This window comes from Etheostoma cragini, chromosome 11 (genome assembly GCF_013103735.1).
Source record: "Etheostoma cragini isolate CJK2018 chromosome 11, CSU_Ecrag_1.0, whole genome shotgun sequence".
NCBI classification, from domain to species: domain Eukaryota; kingdom Metazoa; phylum Chordata; class Actinopteri; order Perciformes; family Percidae; genus Etheostoma; species Etheostoma cragini.
The window spans coordinates 9,006,334-9,028,512 of NC_048417.1; the positions used below are offsets into that span (position 1 = coordinate 9,006,334).

The following is a 22,179-nucleotide window of genomic DNA, read 5'->3' on the forward strand; positions in this document are numbered from 1 at the left end:
ATCCTGAGCAAGGATAAAAATCTTCATTGGGCTTAAATTCTGTCTAATGTAAGTCTAATGACTTATTACAGGGTCATATTGCCAGAGTTCATACCAAATTTTGTGTGGCTGAAAAGTAACACTCACCATTAATTGAGGACTGCATGCGTGAAGAGACGTCACAGCAACGAACCAGCTGGGAGACCACAGTGTAGAGCTTGCCCAGCTCAGCGTACTGATACTTAATGGGAGGGCCGGGACCCTCGTCCAGAGCGACCAACATGAAAGTGGCTGGGACATTCAGTTTCAACAGCTGGGTCTTTTCTGCCAGGCCTGCGAGGGGGCAAAAAGGAAAGAATACAGCATTTTAAGTCCCAAACTAATTATGAATTAAAAAAATGTATAAACCTTGCTTGTACAATTCACTAAGGAACAGATGTACTTGGCAGGAGTGTGATTGCTGTGTGCTCCTTACCCAGATTGGCATACATGACAAAGAGGTTAAAGTACTGCTGCAGGTGACGGCCGTGTTCAGAAACCTCTCTTCTGAGCAGGTTGAGCACAGCTCTCAACAGATGGTCACTGAGACTGAGGTTATCACAGCCCTGATATACAAACAGGGAAAACAACAGACAAACCACAGTAGGGTTACATCAATCAAAAATAGGGGATAAGAAACCACTCGGTGATACAAACGGCATTAATTATCTTTTTTAATTAACTTGTGATTGAAACAGCTTTAAGTATCTTCAGTCCTAATAAAAAGCCATTTTCCATCTGAAGTTTGGCACCAACCTGAGTAGAGGGTCCAGGCGAGGCGGTGGGGGAGGGGCATGGGCCGTCTTGCAAGGAGAAGTGAGCGATAAAGACAATGAGCTTGGCAAATGCACCACGGACCTCAGCGCTCGGGCACTCTAGCAGATACTCTGAGAACCGGTTAGGGTAAGCAAACAGGACTTTGTGTGCAAACCAATAGCGTACATTCTTACTGTGTCTCAGTAGGATGCATAGGGCGTCATACCTATAGGAAAGGACATGGAGAATGGTTATAGAGGGAAAATAATGGAGAAAATCCAAAAACATAGAGGTAGATGGAGCTTACCAGTCACTGGCAGGACCCCGTACTACTTTCTTGGTGTGAAAACCTGTGCTGAAGAGGAACCTAGCAGCCAGCTGAGCGCTTATCATAGCAATCTCCTCTGCCTCTGGCAGAAGATGGTCTTGTCCTGATAAAAGAGAGCAAAAATTAACATAACACAGTGAAAGTCTTCCTGGTTATTTGCTAAGTACTATGAGATAAGCTGACAATCTCTGAAGCTACACCGAGAGAGACTTTACTCATGGATGGATCACATTACAGAAATGTTATCGAGAATATATCTAGTCTTATTAGCAGTCGATGCAAAATTTTCAGCAGATTTTCAATTAATAAATTAAAATTACATTTCAAAATTGAAACACATTTCCACCTCAACCAAAAAACGATGCACTAAATTCGGCAGATTTTCATTTCGGATCATCGCTGCAGATTCCATTTGGGTCTGCTTATTAGCAATGACTTGACATCAATAGTGATAACCCAGGCGTACATAAAGAAAATTACTTTAACGTGGATATAGACACGCAACATATATAAATATACATTGCTGTCTACAAGTAGTGGAAAAGTTATCTCCTTTTATTTTGGTCTGTTCTACAGCCCACTTGATTAAACTGTACTGTCCCGCAGTACTTGTGTCTCTTTGAGTCCCTCACATTTTGCGTCATGGCGTGGCGTGCTGGCGCTGTATATTAACAAGTTCTTAAAACCTCAGCCCTCCACAGCAAGGGACACAGCCCTCCTCCTGAGCAATAAAGTTGATAATTCCTTCCGTGATATTATTTTTGCATTTGGATGATAGAGGCTTAACATCCAGCGTGGTGTGGGTGTGTCTGTGGAACGCCACCGTCATTGCAGGTGGGTGCGCCTGTAGCTATAAAACGATTATTAGACTCCGAAATATGCCAATTCTGTTATTTATTTTTGTAAAATGCTGCCACACTGCCGATGTCTTCAACATGGTAGAGGAGAACTGACTGGAAACTAAACACTCACAAATAAATAATTATTCAGCAAACCACTAATACAAGGCTTTCTAGTTCTTTCTTCAATCTGTCCCCAGTGGGTTGGGATAATCCAAAAAAGAGAAAACAATGGGGGTGTTCTGAAGACAGACTTTTACCTGTGCAACAGGGGTGCTCTGAAAACACCCCCATTAGCAATTAGTGCTTTCCACCCATAGACCGTAACGGTCTATGCTTCCACCTGATGAAATTAACGGGGCAAAAAAATCGACCAATCAGAATTTTGGTTGAGCCAGAACGTATCGACCAATAAATCGACTAGTCGACTGGCAAAGTACAGCCCTAGTGGATTGCCTAGCTTACAACCAACATTTGTTTAAAAAAAATGTCTATGCTGCTGACAAGGATTTTAATAGAAGATGCAATAGCATCTCAACAAGATACATGGTAGCAAACAAAACATACTGATGACTTCCCTCGAACATTTATTTTCCTGTGAAACATTGTGGGGTTCTGGCTTCATTAATAATGCACTACAGAGGCAGTGCATTTCTCGGCAACGCTTGCTAAACGCTACTGACCACCAATCCTTTCCACATGGATGATTTATCCCTGTGCAAAGGGTCAAAGAGGCCTCCGCCCTCTGGAGGTATTGAATATGTAAAATCATGACTGGACTACGCATGGGCCAGTTACGGGTTTCAAGGTATACCGCAGTTTGAAAAAGTCAAAGTATCAAAAACAGTAACATTTCTGTTATACCATTTCTATGATATGAGCGTTTTTTTAGTTGTTTTTTTTACGAGTGCTCAAGGAAAGAAACTGCACTTTAGTAATCTGTTTCTCTGCCAGTGTGCAAAGGGTTAAAAAAATAATATACATTTTGTTTAATGGAAAAAATGTTTTTTACCCAGACATTTGAAAATTATTTCAAAGCTGAAATTGCAATACCACAATACCGTAAAACTGATATTTTTGCTGAAAGTTATCATACCGGCCCATGCCTAGACTGGATAAGTATGATAATATGATAAAGTATGATTATACTGTGCAGCTATAACAAATCACACAATAATGCACGGCAAAGGTGTAATGTACAGTTCAATAAACATTTAAAGAAATTAACACTGGTATTGTTAACCATTTGTTGAAGGGTACATTGTCGATCCCTGATGTATGTACGCATGTTGCAGAACAATTACACACATTAACAATAATTACTTGTGTGGTTAATGATCTGTCTGGTATTTGTTTATTTTATCGTATATTAATATTTTTTCTTGTGATTGTTTTTATATAATTTTGTCTGCAACTTTATTTGGAGGTTTTCAACTTCAATGGGCGATACCTGGTTAAATAAGATGTTAAAAAAGCCAGCTACACAGCGTAGGAAAATTAAATTAAAAAATAATATGTGTTCATATCCATCATTTACGAGCTCAGCTTAGCAGAACACAAAAGAAAGATGCATACCTGGAGGAGGGTTTAAATAGACACTGTTACAGGTCAGAAGTTTCTTAATGAACTGGAAATATTCCAGGCTGTATTGCATTCGGTTGTGCATGAATTGGACGTTCTGCTTGCGGACGCTGCACTCGATGACACCAGGCATCTTGACCTGATGTGGCTTGGTAGAGGAGATGGTCAACTCCGAGATGTATTTGACCAGCTCGCTGTCCTTGTCCAAAGAGTCCATACGCTCATAGAATAGAATGTAGGCATTCCACCAGCGCTTTTGCCTCCGGTACGACATCCTTTTCATCATATGATCAAACACCTCGCCCATGTATTCCCCTCCAAAGCACTGGTTCTTCATCTCCTCCTCATCATCCATCTTGCACTCAGTCACATCCCCATCATCAAACTTATACCAGCGGTTCTTCTCCCCATCGCCTCCGTTCCTCTGGATTATGTAGGAATAGTAGTGCCCGCCACTCGCCTGGCCTGAGTGGACCAGCACTCCCACCAGACGATACTTGGAACTTCCGGGAGGTGTGGGTTCAGAGGGCTCATTCTGTTGGATCACCTGGTTCTCAGGGTTGACGTCATCGCCCTCTAGCTTGGCCACACCAGCTACCGTGTATGGCTCCATGTCCAGCTCCCTGGGGAATTCAAAGTAGTCATTGAACTTGATGGCACACTCCCTCTCCCAGTCATAGTCAAAGCGCTTCAGCTGGATGGCCAAGACAGGTGGCAACTTCTTTATTAGCAGGCGCTTCACCGTGTCCACCTGACAAGGAGAGAAAACATTGAGATTATTTATCTGGCCCTTTATATACACCTTGAATAAAAGTTATTGAGAAAGAGAAATATTTTAAGTAAACCATGGGACAGCCATTAAACATTCATCAGATTTTTTCATAGCACTTTTTGAGTTAACATTGGCTGACAAGCAGATGGATGCTTTCTTCTCACCTTCTTATTACACTTCTCACAGTGGTAGGCATTGGCTCCCTCAAGCAGATCTCCTTTAACATACTGCTCCATGGAGTCCAACAGGTTCTGGTGGTTTCTGATATCTACATTGAGTGTTGTGAACGACTCCTCACACTCATATCTGGCAACACAAAACATTATTAGGTAACAAGAACCCAAGGCAGTCTCAACTTTCTATTTGTGAAAATATTTACAGTGACTAAGCACAGGGAAATGGACTGGACTTACCTGTGGGGGCATCCCTGACAGATCTTCTGGTCAGCGAAGGACCCTCCCAGCACCCTGCTCAGCATGGCGGGGTGGCCCAGGGCTTTTAAAGCTTCATCCAGACTGTCAACCAAAGAGTTAAAAAACTCCAGAGCATCATGCTGCTCCCGCAAGTTCACTGGCTCACCCCATAACCTAAAAAGGGTGGAGATAAGACAATTAGTGGAGATAAGACAATTAGCAGCAACTGCTACACAGGCAAAATGCAAAATTAATATGACTCATTAAAATACCTGAACTGTTTCCAGAATCCCCTGGGGACATAGTACTGAAGTCTGGACGCAGCCAGATGTCCAAAAATGACCTGTAGGTGACGTAGTACTCCAATGTTATACTCTTTCCTGTCCTCTGATTTACTGGAGGGTTTATCGTCAAACTGATGGTGGTAGCTGAACACCTCATCACGAGGATCCACGTTACTCTGTGGAGACAAAACATACAGATGATACATTACCAAAATGTCTCCACATCCACAATCGTTAATCACTTTTTTGTTACTATATGCCATTGTGTTCACTGGGTAAACACGACTAAAGAGTAATGGCCAAATGATGATCGTATTTGTAAATGAACATCTTCTCTCTGCAGAAGCTTTAATGCAAGACCAACTCAGACTGTACCTCATTCTCCTGCTTCTCATCCCCTGACATGTCATCATCCACATCAGTGCCCGTGCCCTCAATGGCCAGGATGCCATTGCGGATTGGAGGAATCATGTACAGCTGCTGAATGACAGAGTTCATATAACAGGTGGCCCCGGCATTCTTTAAACCCACAAAGCCTTTGTTGGGGCGTGGCCCCACCGGAGGCAAGTATTCCCACTCAGTCAGTGTCTCACAACCTGGAAGTGGAGGGAAAACACACCCTCATGCATGATGTATTTTAAAAATCATCATGTGAAATTACAACACTGGTGTTAACCTACCTAAGTAGTACATGTCAGTCAGGGTGTCAACTATTTGCTTGAGATTGCGAACACATCCAACAGCCAGTGCTACCAGGAGCTCAAAGCCGGCGTTGATAGAAGCAGGGGTGCTACACACAGGGATGGCCTGCTCAGTGGGAAACTCCCCACTTTTCATGTACTGCAGGTAAACATTAGATGCTGGGAAGATGAAGTCGTCAATCAGCTCCTAATTAAGAAGAGAGGAAGAAATACTCTTAGTTATGTTATAAGAAAGGAAACAAAATAAGATTATATTAATATTTCTCGGTGTGGTGTGTTTGTTTTACCTTAATGAGGTTCGCTCCTCCTTTCTCGCAGCCAATGTAATACTTCTTCTCTGGTGTTTGGAAGGCTAGAAGCTCTTTGGTAACCCCAAGGTGACCCTCCAGGATGGTCTCCTCCACACCGGTCTCCCCTGTCCTCTTAACCTCATCCTAGTATATTAAACATATTGTTAGCCATAAACTCTGCCCAAGACTAAACTAGATAACCTCAAATTGATTTTACTGGGAGCATAATATGACATATTGGCTGAAACATAGAATTTACAGGCTGATTTACCCTTATCCGCTTGAGCCAGTCAATCTCATTGTTGAGCAGGACCTCTGCATTTGGCAGGTTGATGTTGCTGTTATAGGCATAGTTCAGAAGATGTCTGAGTAAAGTGAAGTAGTCTCCAGCATGTTTGGCCCGCTCCTTGGCTGTACTCTGGAAATGGACAATTTCAAATTAGGATCTTGTGAGAAGTTAACTGTTAAAATGTCTGGCACTGTGGTAGTGCATTGCAATGCAGACAGACATATGACAGTTATTAAGGCGCTGACAAACCAACACGATTATCGGCCGTCGGAGAGCCTGGCGAAGTCAGTAACTCAAGTTTGTTTGGTGTGTTCCGTGCCGCTGTCAGTAGCAAGGGCCGTCGGCCTTCATTTTGGTCAATTTGACATGTTGAATCAGTGGATGGGCATTGCTTATCCAGAAATTACAAGCGGGATGAGCATGACAAACACCTCTCAAAATCTGACTTAAGTCTTTTAACGGACTTTTGTCAATCTGAAATGAAGACAGATTCAGCTACTGTATGGCCTATATGGCCTATTTCTCGCGTAAAACGTTTTCAGAAACCCGTTTTGGTGAACTATTTCTGTAAAATACAAGATTTTATTCCGAACAAGCCACCATATGGTCACTTTTGAAATTCAGGAGAAGTCAGACCCAAGTTACCCGTTTGTCCAATCAGCTGCCGGTTTTCATTTATTTTGGGCGACAATAAAGATAAGCGCCCCTGCTGTTATGGAGACCTATTACGCCTTGCGTACGCGCAGAACGTACACTCAAGTTGGCATTGTTTTGGTCTGTTTACGAGGCACTTTTTTGAACAACTCGGGGAGGCAGTCAGGTCATCTGCCTTTTCTGCTGACGGTCGGCCGTCGGGTTGGTGTGTCAGAGCCTTCCAGAACAAAAGGCAGTAGCAACTCACCCCCAGCACAGTGAAGAGAAGGGTGATAAAGAAAAGGAGGGGTCGATGGCCCATACAGCACCTAGTTGCCATCAGGAAAAACTGCTCTTGGGCCATTTGACGCACAGATCTGTTTATAAAATGACAACATCACCATCAGAATATCCTGTAAGACCTATAAAAAAGGCTGGAGATGAAAAAAGATGTCTCCGCAATTTAAGTCAGAAGATGTATGCAGCAGCAATTGTTGAAATTAGGGCTATGAAAATAGTTTTGCTCTGTAGTTTGGGAAATCAGGAAGCAGTGTAAAAATGTGAAAATCTGTCCACTATTGACAATCATGCGATCAAATATTTTAAAGAACTGATAGCCCTAGTTGGAACACATCTTGGTGTACTTACTTGCTGTGGCAGTGTAGCAGCAAGTCTATGATGAAGGTCTGCCAAGCCTTCTCCTTACTGAGAGTGTCCAGAGCCGTGGGCATGAGGGCAAAACACAGTGTCATCACCTCCAGGGCCTCGCAACACACCTGCTCATCTTCCCCATCTGGCTCCTTAGCTGCATTTGTCTAACGAGAAAAAGGAACAATAAAAGACAATGCAAAATGACATACATTACATTTTTCAATTTGCTAATCCCTTGAAAGTCCACTAAGCCTATGAAGAGTTTTTTGTCTCTTTGACGTACATTGCTCAAAGCTTAGGATCTTTGGGGATCTGGGGTCTGCATCTATTATGGAGGGATGCAAAGTAAAGACTTAATTCCATTATGGAAGTGTGTGCTGCACAACTGGCCGTCTAATGCGCTTCCGCTTCCTATTCAACTTATTATACTTATATTATACTCTTTTTTTTTAAATAATCAAACTACATACTAAAAAACTAAAATAATCCCACAAAGAGCAACATTCAAAGGCAAGTTACCTTCTCATATATCTTGCTGATTTCTTCATTGGAACTGAAGACGAGTTGCACTGTACCACAGCCTGATGCCCACACTATTTTCTGTACTGCTCTGATCACACAGATGTCTGGGATGTACTTCGATGCCTGGAAGAAATTCTGGTGAAAAAAGCAGTCCCATCAAAGCCATTATTACAAACAAAACCACTAAAATAATGATTAATTAAACTGCATTAACATTAAGGGTTTACTATTTTCTAATCTTACAAACCTCCATCCCTTTACTTACATTTTCTGTTACTTCATCAGAGATCTGCTGGGCCAGGCGGATGGCTACATTGCGCAGCATGCATTCTGAGGCAGGATTAGGGATGTTTTGCAGGGCACTCTGGAGGACCAGGGCTTGGTCATGAGTGGCCTGATTAATCTGTAGATAATGCAGGGCAGGTGATGGGGGTGTTGAAAACGCATGAAAACAGAAAGTCAGAGATGGCGGTAAATTACTGAGGAACCAGTTGTACAGGTATTTCTATTTGTGAATTGAGTGTGTGGCCTAACCGGTGAGACAGGTATATTTCCCTCAGCGTTGGGCTGGCAGGCCTCAGCAACAGCCTTCACATGCCCAAAACCTACAGCAGTGAGGAGGAGCTTGGCGATTTTAAGCGCATTGAGGTAAGCCCCACGCCGTGTCTCCATGTCTGCTGATGGGAGGAAGTTGTTCCTGGTGAGCATGCTCAACACCAGGGGCAGTCCACCACTCTTTAAAAAGTTGTACTGGAAGTCGCTGGCATCTTCACCCAGAGTTGCACTGGCTGGCATCAGCAAAGCATAAACAACCTGGAACAAGGGCAATACTAGTGTAAACCCTCTTACAGAGGAACAGTAATGGGAGAGAAACAGTGGGCCTTTCTCACTTCGCAGGATTAGTGGTATATCTTGCCATCTTTCCCAGCGTAAAAGCAGGATGCTCTCAATTGATACATGGTTGACATGTTCTATTCACTGCAGTTATCTGGCTTATTTAGTAGTTTTGCCTTGTAAGACAGGCCACATTTACATACTATGTTATGATTACTAATGGAGTTGTGGCACTAATCAACACACAAGGGCACACTATTACATCACAGGCAAGTCAAGCTGAGAATGCAAAAAACTGGTTTCAAAAGCATGCTGAGACCAACCTCAATGAGGTAGAGCACTTGTGAGGGTGAGGGGCCGAAGAAGCGTGAGTCCAGTGAAGGACTGAGGCTGTTCTCACCGAGCTTGGCGTGGTCCAGACACACAGCTCTCAGATTTTCTACAGTAGAGGTATCTAAGGAAACAGAAACAGCACAAATGTGAATGAACATCAACATTTTGCACGTGTGTGTTCTCATCAAGTTAAACCTCCGGCTTATATTGAGAGCACAGGAGTAGGTATACCTGGGGGCATAAGTTTCATTAGAACTCGAGCTCCATCTCTAAGCAGTGGCATGTTAAGGTTGCAGCCCAGGTCAGCAACCTGCCACAGGAAGGAGATGTAGCGCAGATGCAGCGACATAATCTGTGAAAGAGGACAGAAGGTGTTTTGAGTACTGCGGTTCACATACTAATCAACATGCAGTAACACATCACTGTATCTTCAACTTAGAGGCTAGAGCACAAAACACGGTGGTAGACATAAGGGCTGAGTGAAATTTTCACATTGTAATTTTGACCTCATAATGTACATTCATGTACAAAATAAGAGTTCCTAACTGACTAAAAATCTTATAAAAATGTTTAGTAATGCTGCTCATTATTGCTTAAAATGAGCAGCATTACTACATTTCTGTCAGACATCTGTAATCAATAATTTAATTAAAAAATATCTCATCCCTTGTTATCGTGGTAAAATCAAGTAGTTTGAAGCAACATTGTACTCAGCTCAGTTTAAACTGATAATACAGTATCTGTGCTGTAAACTCACCACACCAGGAAGACAGCTCTCCACCTCAGGGTTAGGCCCATCGCTGTAGTGGTTGCCGTGGTTACCCGGAGAGCCAGTGGAAGAGTCGGAAGAGCTGTCTGGGCTTGAAGGCATGTTGGCACTCACCTGGGTCAGCTTGGCCGTGATCAGCTATACAAAAGGAAATTACAGTGACCTAATGAAAACACCCAGTTTGGCTTTAAAATAAGTGTTTTGGATGTGGACACAATGGTTGGGATCACTAATTCTAATGAACATTAACAAATAAAAATGCCTATTATATTCATGCACATACAAAAGCACAGAAAACACCTTTAATGAAAAAATATAAAAAAAATAGTCCAACATTCTCACCGTTTTGTCCTTCAAATTGAGCTGTCCAATCAGCTTCCTGTCGTCAGCTGGATCAACAACCTCCCCACCAATGAAGAGCTCAATCTTGGTATGTGCTGCATTAGCTTTGATCCTATTGAGGATGCCACGCCGAACCGAGCCAATTGTATCATTAGTGTGTGACCAGATATCCAAGTCATCTACCTGACGCCCCTGGTTGGGGAAACGGACAATCAATGTGATATGTTTCCCACGGAAAGCTCTAAAAGAGAAATGGAAGAAAGAAGTTTAAGTGAAACAGTAAAGACATGACAAGCCACAATACATGTGAATATAGCAAATAGACTTGACTTGTTCTGGGGCATGCACAACAGGGAAAACAGAGGTACTCAGTTATGTTATGCAACAATTTACAACATTTTGAGAAAGGTGATTCGGGAATTTTATTGTGTGACCCCTATAAAATTATACTGCAGTCTCTGGGTCAGCAACAATGTTGATTTTGCACAACAATGTAGCTGTAGCTGACTGTACCTTGACATAGGCAGTATAGTCCTCTCCTCGTGATAGTCACTGTCACACTCATTGATGTACTCTTTGAGCACAGTTAGAACTCGCACCATGCGAATAGCCTCCTGACGGGCGCAGTTGATGCTGTCTTTGTCTCCATCCAACACACACAAGGTGTCATAGGACGCCTTCAGACGGTCAAAACATGACTGAATGAAATCTTCATGAATTTCAACCTTAAGGACGAGGAAACAAGTACAAACAAGAGTACAGGTAAGTTTTCATTACAAACAAATAATTTAAAATGATATGAATTGATTTCTTCACAGGACAACAGATAAGCCTAGATTGGAAAAACAAAAACAAAAAACAGAGATGAGCACTGAACGAAATTGAACAGTGTACCTGATTGACTTGCAGTTTTGGTCCAAGGTTGGTGTAGATCTCTTTCAGCAGGTCTATAGCTCTGCTGGCAATGTCATCACTTCCTTGAATTACCACCTGGGAGAGAGGAGAATATGGAACAAAATCTCAAAGCTGAAAGTCATACAGGTCTGAAGCACTACAATAAAGAGGAGCCTCATTATTGCCCACTCGGAACACAAGAGGGGCTAATGGCTAACGCTACAGGACGGCTGTTTTTTATCTTGCAGTATAGTGGCAAACAGACAAAACCTAGCAGAATTGGATCTTGGGGAAGAGAGGATCTCAAGAAAAGTATTGCCAGTACCATTTATACTTGTGCCTACTTCAACTCCTCTTTTGTTGATTAAATTCTTACTTCAAGACTACAGTGACCTAGCCTGGAAATCCAAACCAAAATCCAAAAGATTAAGGATCTTGTAGTTTGGTGATCGGTGCAGCTCGGCTACAAGGGGATAGTTAATGAGCATCATTACTCAATGCCAGAGTAACTTGCTGAGCAAATTGAAATTGTGCTCTCACGAGAATTCTGGATTTCCAGGGTAACAATGACCAGTATTTAGTAGTGACAAACTGCAGAGCATCTTTGAATCACACGTGCACCAAATTAGGACCAATTTATCAAAGCATTTAAGGTTATCTCAGCGCAGAGGGTGGGTATAATGTGACCCTAACCAACATATTAGATGAAGTATGTACTCTTGGAAGAGGTTGATTTTCAAGCAAATTTTTAAGTCATAAATGGATTCTGCTGAGTAGCTTACGTTTGGTCAGCAGGACCACAAAGTGCAGCTGGTCATGCAGTCGGAACTAAAGCCTACACATCACAAATGTGTTTACCAACAAGGTTTAACTGATGCTTAAAAGGAAAATGGAGATATCTTTACCAATTTTCAAATGCAAATCTATTATAAAAGTTTATAGGATTAAAAAGATAGAAATAAGGGCAAAAGAGTTTAAAGGCACTTTAAACTATCTGCCTTCCTTCCCAATTAAACAAATACATCTGTTTGTGTCCGCCTGTTGTAACTAATCTCCTCACCCTCCAGAGGTAGTCCAAGCCTATTAGTTCCAGGTCATCCATCATGTAGGCCCTGCGCTTTGCCACCAGCTTGCCTTCCCTGCAGTTGACAGCCTTAAAGAACCTCTCAAAGCATTTCATGCCATTCTCTGTCAGCAGAGATGGGTCCAGCTGCAGAACATTGTTCTCAAAGAAGTCCTTATTGATGTCTGGGTCCAGATCTGGTTCATCACCCATCAGTTTGGAGTACCTATTGGGTTGCAGTAAAGAAAAAGCATTCAAAACAGACGCTTGCTAATTAATAAACGTAAGGGAAATCATTAAAGCCAAAGGCAAGAGGGGATCAAATTAAATTGTACCATTTGAAGCAGGCCTCACGGTCACACAGAAACACTGCGTTCTCAGCCAGACACTTCCAGATCTGCTTGGCCTGAGGGGCACATAGCCACAGCTGGCCATCTTTCAGCAGGAACCTAGCAAAAAAAATTTAATAAAAATTCAATATTGAACACTGGCAGCCTGACGGTAAGAGAATCACGCTTGTGAAGGTCATGTTTTCATTCCAGGGTGATGCAGGGCTTAAATCAGCCATTTATATTGTATTTTTTAATCATCTTAAATTGACATTCAACATTCTCCATACTTTTGGTGAAATAAGGCTTTAACACCAGGGACGTTTTTTCGTGCGACCTCGTGTCAATACCTTTTTCTTAACTGTTGTTAATCCCATTATGTTGTTTACATACGAGGATTATAATACAACAACACAGAGGCTGCTGTCCGAACCACTGACTGTACAGACGGCAAACTTTATTACTCCTTTCAACCATGACAAACACGGCGTTTACCAGAGACGCGTTTTCCGTTCTTACGTAACGAGTATTTTGCTAAAAAGGAAACTCAATATATAGCTTACAGTAGCTTAGCGTTAGCTTTTCTTGCTTCAGGGTAGACAAGCTGGAGTCTCCGGAGCTTACCCCCGTCACCTTACTCAGCAGTAGGGAAACGAGACACTGTACACCTCCGGTGGTTTTGAGGAGCTGTCACATGTAGATTTGTGCTCAAACTGCAGACTCTAGTTACTGTACAAACATTTAATATCTTAACGCCTAAATGTCAATTCTCCTTTGCTCTTATCTCTGTAACTCGTCCGCTCACATCGCATATCCCATCTCTTTTCAGCAGCTGTCCCACCAACATGGCAGATGAGCGTCCGAAACTCTTTTCAGTCATGCTCCCGGTGTGTACCGGCCTTTAGAGCAACTTTTATAAAAACTGATCATAAAAATAATACAATGACTTTAGTAGCAATGCAGCTGATCTGAGCCACACTGTGATTTGGCCAGCACTTTACTCAATGTACAGAATAGGGCAGAATAAGCTTGATGATTAAGGTTTCTTTATTTAGCAAAAACGTGGCAAGATCCAAAACTAATAGTCAGGTAATGACATCCAAGGGCATTGACCCCCAAAGGAAAATCTGTGGTTTTTAAACAAATGAAACCTTTTGGAGAGTTTTAAGATTAGAATACCACAATACAAACAAATATTTTGTATTGCACAATAAGCTAATTTGAATTACTACAGATATATTTTATTTAGCTTAGTAGTTAGCTTATGCTAGCTACTTTTGCTAACATTACATACCAGGAAAGGATGACCTGGTTGACACTAAAAACAGCGATGAATAGTTTGCTTGTATGATTTTTTTCTTCATTCCTAGTTGCGGTCTCAGCTTTCATTTCAATGTTTTTATCAGCACCGTGGCGCTTCTCTGTACAGCACTTGGTCAGCTTAAGCTGTGTTTAAATGTGCTCTACAAATAAATTGTACTTACTTTACTAAAATTGATAATTTAATGTGAGATGTAATGTTGTACCTCAGGAAGTTAAGTCTTTCCTGCACTTCCTGTACATGGCTGTAGCGGCTTCCTGGTCTGACCGTCTGGGGGTCAAACTCCGCTTGTTCTTCTGTAAAAGCACACATACAACTAGTCAGGCTGCAGACAGTGCACATCCCTGATCCAACTGCTGTACCTATGAAAATGAAATGTCCAACTAACACAAGGTGCCATTTTGACTTCCAACAATATACCTTTGGAGAACTGCCTCATGGTCTCCATGTAGGCCGAGAGGTTCTCAGCCACCAGCGTGACCAGAGCATGGTTGTGCTGTAGTTGGTTGATCAGGTCATGGCGGTAAAACACATGAGGACTTCTCTGGGTTTGACTAAAGAGAGAACAGCAGGAGGAGTGGAGGTTGTAAGCGGGACAAAAAACAGGAATCCACTGAGGAAGCAAAGGAAAGTGCCAAACTAATTGCGAATTAATCTGACATTATGTACTTTTAGTAACACAATTTCTGAGTTAAAAAAACATAGCATGACTGATTTCTCATTGTTTCTATCAGGGACATAAAGAAAGCACCGCTCGGTGTATTTGTGTATATGTATGTGTCATAAAATAACCAGCAGAAGAGGTCATATCAATAAAAAGGTCATTTCCTGCCTTGTTTTCCACATAAACAATGTGTTTGGCTTGAAAACAAAACTCAAGAACCAAAATGAGCCTGACATCCAGGATTCAGTTTTGATAGCCAACATACTAAAAAGAGCCACATTGAAATCTGCAACACATTAAAAAATCTGTTTGAATTTCCATATGCCAAATTATAGTAAAAAAGAAAGAAAAAAGAGCTGGCTCAGATTTAATACAATTCTACGGCTAAATTATTATTAATTAGCGATGGCTAAATTACACTGGATAGAAAACACTATCTACATGAACACATTTTAGTTTGGTGTGTGTGTGTGTGTGTGTGTATATATATATATATATATATATATATATATATATATATATAATTATAATTAATTAATTAATAATATATATCTGAATATCAAATGCAGGAAAACAATATTAGCATACATTTATTTGGGTTCAAGGCATGAAATACCCCTGATATTTTGCATTAAGTGATTTGTGCTGACAGGAGCATCAGGAGGAATGGGGCTCCATCTCAAAGGACCTTTCCTTTATAACTATCTAGCTTAAAGGACTATTCTGTGTATGCATTATGGCCTGTGCCTTATGAATACATAATATGTCTGCTTTTCTTAAATCATGATAACTTTGCCTCAAAATTTTTTTGGAATATGCTTACATTCAGTAAGCACACCTTGTTTTTTTAATCTAACCTGAAACTGAATTCAATATTGATGAACAAATCATTGTGTACAAAGATTTCTTTTTAAATTATTTTGCTTGATAATTAAATTAAATAACAAAACAAATCATCTAAAGAAAAACAAAAATATCTGTGATTATGATTTTTTTAACACAAACACTCACCAGCCACTTCTTTAGGTACACTTCACCAATTAGGTACAAGAGAAAAATGTTCAGTTTTGATCAATTGACTGACTGAACTGGACTGCATTAAATTGAAGTGTTCCTAATATTTTGTCCACTCCATATACATGAAAAAGGGGCATAATATTAGAAACACCTTTTAATATAAAAGCATTCCAGTACAATATTACCACCCACTATGACCTTAATCACAAATATAAAAGTAGAATTATTACCTCTCAGAGTGTCAACTAAAACTGAAAATGATTTTATGAAAACTTATAAGCTTCATAGAAGCAGAATTTAAAAGGTAAAAGGTTAATGTTAATCAGCAGTCAAGTTAACGTGTCCTGACTGGGACACAGGCGTCATCAGTGGGTAACTTCTGTATGAGTAGCCAGGTAATAAGCAGGACAATGTAGAACAAGCAGGTCATTATTGCAAATTGAACCCCTTCTGGTTAATTCAAGACCCCTCTGCAGTGACATGGAGTCATGCATCCGCCGATCGGGGTTGCAATTCATAATAATGACGACTTGCGCTACATTAACCCTTACATATTATGATTGTGACCACAGATTTTAGTCCTATTGATCGATGATTTATGGTTCTCTTTAGGCCTCATTTTCAGTTTATTAAACCGCAGGGCAAGTGCTACGAAGAATGTGATGGGTGAGTATCTGGGTTGCCAAGGTTACAAACAGCAAGACCAGAGAAGATATAATTTAGTGTTCCCCAGACCTAAACAAAATCTAGAGCTAATTGCTTAGCCATTAGTCAGAATACAAGTATCTTGTCTCTTGTTTGACTGATCTACACATGTGCAGGATTTTGAATAGGAGATTAGATGAGGAATCAGTCATTTGAGATGAAACCCAAGAAAGAATTGCTTAAGCGGATTCATGACAGACTTACATTATATATAGTATGTATATCATAAACATGTCAGAGAGAAAGTTAGACTTGACGTGAAACAGAAATAGGTAGAACCCTGAAATTAGCACTCAACTTACCCCACTAAGTTCGTTTGTATGTTAATTGGCATTTTCTTTCTGAAAAACAATAGGCATGTATACTACATGTTTTCTACATTGACTAGAAAAAAACACTATTTCAAATCAAAATAATTTACAATTAATTATAAACAATATGAGTTCATATCATTCTTACAATTCTTTCACAATTTACCATGGTAATGTTGAATTATTGCTTAAGTTAAATGTACAATCTCTCCTTTTCTAACTAGTATATCTACCTCACATATTAAATTCCTTACAGCACGATTCACCGACAGAACAAAGTCTGCATTCTGTCGAACCTACTTTTCTTATCAACATAAACAGCAAATAGGTTTTTTCATTAAAGACATTTTAACTTGTTGTAATAGAAAAAGCACAGGTGTATCTGTTCTGGGCTCCCAGTATTGTATCAATAACATTGTTAATATTATTAGTAACAACTTTGCTTTTCCTAGTACTTCAAATCAAGATGTCTGTTGTGAAAGGCCTATGACTTTAAAAACATATTGATGTAAACACAAACTTAACTTTTACTGTTTACTGAACGTTTTTTGCGAGCTAGCTACCAGACTAGACAGATAACTAGCTAGTCAGCTGTAGACAGAAAAGGGCATTTGTATTGGTTGATTAGGCAAAGACATTTTAAGATTTTCCAGCGCCATCTTTCAACTGCAGTTACAGAGTTAACTTTGATGCAGTATACAAAGCAAACAAAGTAAGTGTACCATTCAGCTCCTTTCAGTGTACTGAAAGAACGTGAGCAGCCCTTGCCTCAAACCATCCTAACTAGGGCTGAACGATATGAGAATCCAATTGTGATGTTTTTTAGTTGTTGTTTTTTTTACCTGGGATGCTTGATTTAAGGGGCCCACACACAGTGGGACATGTTTAAAGAACATACCAACAGTCAAAATCAGTTGGGAGCAAAATTTGTTTTACTGAGAGAGGGGAAAATTCTGTTGTCATCTTGCAATGATACGACACTAAACTGCAGAGCCCTTTACCATCTTGGATACTAAGCAGAAGAGTTGACATGCCGCAGTTCTTGTGCAAACGTGAGGAGAATGACAGAAATGTCAGTTAGTCATAATGAATGTTAAAATGATGTGTCTTGTTGCGTTTCTTATGAGTGTTCATGAATTTTGTGTAAAATACATATGAATAATTCAGAATACAATAATTAAAGACTACATTGAAAATAACACTTTATATACTTGCCGACCTTAGAATCATAATGTTTCTGTAATATAAAATTGATTTTACCATAACCTACCTAAGGTTTTGAGGGGCTTCTCCAAAGAGGCTACAGATTTCTCTTATTTGCTTCAGGGCAGGGATCACCCATTTGTCATTGGTTCGTAGCTCCTCTATGAAGCGATCTATCCACTGAATCTTCTGTGTGTCTCTGTCCTGTGAGTGAAAAATCAAACATCCTCAGTGTTTAAGTTAAATTAGCCCTCCCTCTGTATTGTTGTCTATAAAACCTTTAAAACATATTCACCAACATGTACCTGTGAACAACTGTAATCTAATATTTTGATGTGAGCACTAAGAGCCTGGTCCATGATGTCTACAGGCACATCATCGCTGTGTGCCAGGTTCCACAGCAGGTTGAGGACCTTGTGGGCCATCACCCCATCCTTATCATCCTCAGCCAAGCGCCGGATAAGTTCCAGCAGTTTTTCACGCTGCTTCTTGCTGGCATTGGTCCAGCTTGACTGCACAAGAGGAACAAACAAGTCCAGAGGGTAAGGCAGCGCATACAAGAGCATGTTGTTGTGATCCAACAATACAACTGTAATGTGATTAAGCTAGAACCAAATGAAAACATACAGTATATTCTATACAATACCCCTCTACAATGTGTGATTAAATAAATGATTAATTACTACAACTCTTACTAACCTTGAAACAGTCAAAAAGGTGATCGAGTTGCTCAGGTGAGAAGTCCCATGCCAGCTTGGCCAGGAGGTCATGGACATTCTTCACAATGGCCTCGTGCTTACCGGCCTGCAGAGACACAACATCCAGACTGTTGGGTTAACAAAATGCTTTTAGCATCCAACACCAGACGTCTTAGCAGTGGCTGGGATATGCTGCAGTTGCAATGTGGACAAGTAGCAATTGACAGCCAGTACTTTTTGCAACAGCCAAAGTTTTGTTTGGGAGGAACAACTGCAGCTGTGTTTCAGTTACAGAAAAGAGAACCATTATTTGTACTAGGGCTAGACCCAAATATTCAACTATTCGGATATTCATTTGTTGGGTATGTATTTGTATTTCAATTTTTGGATTCAGATACCCTTTTAATAAATAAATAACAGAACCCATAAAAATTTATACATTTTATTAAACCGAAAGATGCGTGTCGGAGCACAGTGTTTCCATTTCCGCTTAGTGTGAGAGTCGACTCAACAGTCCGCTAACTTGTTGCTCTTACTATCGATATTAGCTGCCCTGTTTCAAAAATGTGTGGGGCTATAAAAAAAAGAAGTTGAAAATTAAATTCACAGTGGTATTCTGTCAGGACAAAGTTTTGAGCAGAAGTCAACTAGGCTAATTCATACAGTGTGAACACTGAATGACTGCAGCGCTATTCTGTCCATCTCAGCCGAAAATGAAGAAACAACTGGCTGAGTCGAGTTATAACCTACCATAACCGTCTCCTACCATATCGAGAAAATACACAGCCTTGTTGGTGTTGAGTTCTGTTGACAGCTGTGCTCAGTTGCTCTGATTGGTTGTAGGTCTATCCAACTGGGTGCAGAGGAATTTTCTTTCCTGATTCGGTTGAAACACGCCCAATGGGGCAGTATCAAACTCATATTCTGACTAGAATCTGAGTAGGACGACCTCATACTAATGTGAACCTATGCTGGTACAACCTCTAAATACAATTATGAACCTGAAAATGAGCCTTATATGAGCACTTTAAGTTGTATTACAATTAGTCAAGTACCAGTGCTGTGTTGTATTCTGAAAACAAGTGTTTGTTGAAAGCTGTATACATGTTTGCCTGTTTAGTTCCAACTAAAACACACCAACATTTAAAACAAAATGTGAGCATACTCAGGCTATATAGGAAAACAATACTTACATTACTACATTACTTTCGTAATGGGCATTAGGTAAAAACAGAGCTATAGAAAAACATTCGCTGGCTTAGCTTGCTTTGTGTCATGTCAATAGAAATATACTACATGAGTGTATATTTTGGTTCTGTCACGTTATTTGGTTCTATCACGTTATAAACAATTATTCATGAAATTAATAATAAAAGTATTGTTGGTTGCAATGTACCTGGGCCGCCCAGATGTTGTCCAGATCCTGCATTGTAAGAGCTTTTTCTTTGATAACGAAGCGAAGGATCTTCTCCAGTTTCTCTACATACTGCGGCTGGTGCAAACTGTCCCTCAGCACAATGGACAGGATGTGGTTCTGCTGGATCCACTCCTGACGTAGGACAAGAAGACAGAGTAAATCGGATTTTAGATACAGAGAAACATTTGATGCAGTAACAAAGTCAGGAGCTGAGCTTACCGCCATGCGCTCTGCAGTCAGCCACTCCTCCTCTTCAGGGTTATGCCGATGAGTGTAGTAGGACACACTGGAGATCACCTTGTTAACTTCATTTAGTGCATTCATTTTGCCATTAAAAGAAGAAATTTGCAATAACCTGGTGAGAAGAATTGAGAATTTACTTAACATAAAATCATATTGCACTCAAATTTGAAAGAAAATGCTTACTCTGGTGATAAGAACTGACAAAGACATGTTATTTTAAAACTCACCTAAGAATCATTTTTAATCTAAAAATCTCTAAATTCTTCACGGTCTCCTCCTGCCCTGGTACACGAGAAGCCAGATTCTTCAGGGACTTGATTATCATGGACAGTGCGTCGTTTTTGGCTTCATTCTTGGCCTCTTTCTTTAGCTCCTCATCTGTAAGATTCTCTAGAAACTGGGGAACCATGTCGATGACTGGAAGGAAGTACTTCTTTACCGTGTGCAATGTGAGGAACTCGTAACACTGGCCAAAAGGCCTGTAACACAGATAACACAAAATCAGCTCACACAGACTTGTAAGAACAGTAGAGCACATCAAATGTTAAGGTAAGCCCATCAACATTATGTAGCCTCACTTGATAAGTGCAGCGATGATCTGGACGTTCAGTGCTTGGCCGCTCATGAAGCGATCGTGCAACATTTGAAACCCGTTTAACGTTCCAAATTTGTTTATTAAGTCCACCAACCAGCCCTGTGGATTATAAAAACAGAAAAAAAACATATTAAAGAAGTTTAATCTGTTGAAAAAGGGATGGTTTTACAAACTGTGTGATAGATTTCAGGCTGGGATTATAACAGACATTAATTTACTCATCAAAATGAACAAATTTCCAAATTTTTCCCTACAGATAACTTCACCACTGAAAAACAATATTTTCATGCATTCTCTTCTCCTTGAGTCTCATTTGAGAAAGAGATCCAAAGCACTGAGGAAGAGACAGTATTATAGTGGGACTGGGAGAGACTTCAAACAGCTTTCCACCACAAGAAATTTGACTGCTACTTTTTGCCACTAAATAACTTTGAGCTAAAAAACAAAAATACAACAACAACAACATTAGCAAAATCAGACTTAATAGTTGCACAGTGGAGCCCTAAGTAGTCCTGGGCCCCTTGCCAAAAGAGGCAGACAGGCAAGCAGCGCTGCAGTACTGTTCACTGACCCCGTGCCCACGCTGTATTCATCACTTTTCATGGGAAAATTACTATTCTCTGGTGTATTCAACTTCTCTTTTATACAGTCTTATTTCTGACACTAAGGACTAAGTGTCTCTTCTAGACAGAAAGTTCCATATTTTTCATTATCAGGCTACTCCAGAAAGGGATTATCTTTGTTTTCTAAAGGCCCTTAGGGTAAGGCTGTTTTCTGCATGACAGTTCCCGACAAAATTATTTATAATTCGATACACACCTAAACATTTTTCATATAAAATAAATAAATGTGTATCAAAAGTGTAATAAAAAATAATATCAAGCACAATCTAAGACTGTGCTGCAGGGCGAAAGGAAAGAAAGGTTTTAAGAAAAGTTCAAACCTGGCCAGTTGAAAGAATAAGGATGAAAGAGTCTATAACGAGCCTCATAGTTTACATTAAAAAAGGTTAAAATAAATCCTATTAGGCTAACTGTTGCAGTGGTGATTCACCTTAGGAGAGCGTGGGTCTGGTGGTCGGGCAAAGAGCTCATCGTCAGCCAGCTGTGCTCCAGCGGGGACAGTCTCAGAGGGCCGTGTGCCATTGTAGATGTGGAACTTGCAGTGAGGGTTGGTGGCCATGGCCAGCAGCTCCAGTAGAGGGAACCAGTCCTGAGAGAGCTTGGCCACACACAGTTCCACCAACCGGTGTGTGTTATTGATGATACACCTCTGTGAAGCAAGGTTTGTGGACAGAAAAAAAAACAGTGGCATATTAACAATTAGACTACAAAAGACAGAGGAGGGGGGGGGGGGGGGGGGGG

General features: G+C 40.6%; 1 protein-coding gene across 6 annotated transcripts in view; it reads right to left on the reverse strand.

The window, feature by feature from the left end:
* Positions 1–22,179, reverse strand: part of usp9 (ubiquitin specific peptidase 9) — a 45,922-nt gene that overhangs the window by 6,857 nt on the left and 16,886 nt on the right. For 3 of the 6 annotated variants that reach the window (XM_034886218.1, XM_034886215.1, XM_034886216.1), the window contains exons 6-41: positions 21,869–22,087; positions 20,799–20,914; positions 20,448–20,699; positions 20,197–20,332; positions 19,957–20,109; positions 18,562–18,666; positions 18,168–18,374; positions 17,930–18,066; positions 16,651–16,689; positions 14,383–14,516; positions 14,168–14,258; positions 12,648–12,761; positions 12,310–12,538; positions 11,250–11,345; positions 10,869–11,080; positions 10,356–10,596; positions 10,002–10,151; positions 9,476–9,596; positions 9,235–9,365; positions 8,612–8,890; positions 8,343–8,480; positions 8,075–8,212; positions 7,553–7,719; positions 7,173–7,281; positions 6,254–6,400; positions 5,980–6,126; positions 5,672–5,879; positions 5,367–5,587; positions 4,980–5,167; positions 4,708–4,881; positions 4,459–4,600; positions 3,517–4,273; positions 1,082–1,205; positions 775–1,000; positions 455–584; positions 127–312 (exon numbers count right to left, since the gene is read on the reverse strand). In XM_034886218.1, the coding sequence (XP_034742109.1) occupies positions 127–312; positions 455–584; positions 775–1,000; positions 1,082–1,205; positions 3,517–4,273; positions 4,459–4,600; positions 4,708–4,881; positions 4,980–5,167; positions 5,367–5,587; positions 5,672–5,879; positions 5,980–6,126; positions 6,254–6,400; positions 7,173–7,281; positions 7,553–7,719; positions 8,075–8,212; positions 8,343–8,480; positions 8,612–8,890; positions 9,235–9,365; positions 9,476–9,596; positions 10,002–10,151; positions 10,356–10,596; positions 10,869–11,080; positions 11,250–11,345; positions 12,310–12,538; positions 12,648–12,761; positions 14,168–14,258; positions 14,383–14,516; positions 16,651–16,689; positions 17,930–18,066; positions 18,168–18,374; positions 18,562–18,666; positions 19,957–20,109; positions 20,197–20,332; positions 20,448–20,699; positions 20,799–20,914; positions 21,869–22,087 (6,364 nt within the window). The remainder of the gene's footprint in view (positions 1–126; positions 313–454; positions 585–774; positions 1,001–1,081; positions 1,206–3,516; positions 4,274–4,458; positions 4,601–4,707; positions 4,882–4,979; positions 5,168–5,366; positions 5,588–5,671; positions 5,880–5,979; positions 6,127–6,253; positions 6,401–7,172; positions 7,282–7,552; positions 7,720–8,074; positions 8,213–8,342; positions 8,481–8,611; positions 8,891–9,234; positions 9,366–9,475; positions 9,597–10,001; positions 10,152–10,355; positions 10,597–10,868; positions 11,081–11,249; positions 11,346–12,309; positions 12,539–12,647; positions 12,762–14,167; positions 14,259–14,382; positions 14,517–16,650; positions 16,690–17,929; positions 18,067–18,167; positions 18,375–18,561; positions 18,667–19,956; positions 20,110–20,196; positions 20,333–20,447; positions 20,700–20,798; positions 20,915–21,868; positions 22,088–22,179) is intronic. The other 3 variants (XM_034886220.1, XM_034886219.1, XM_034886217.1) reach the window with 2 other exon arrangements.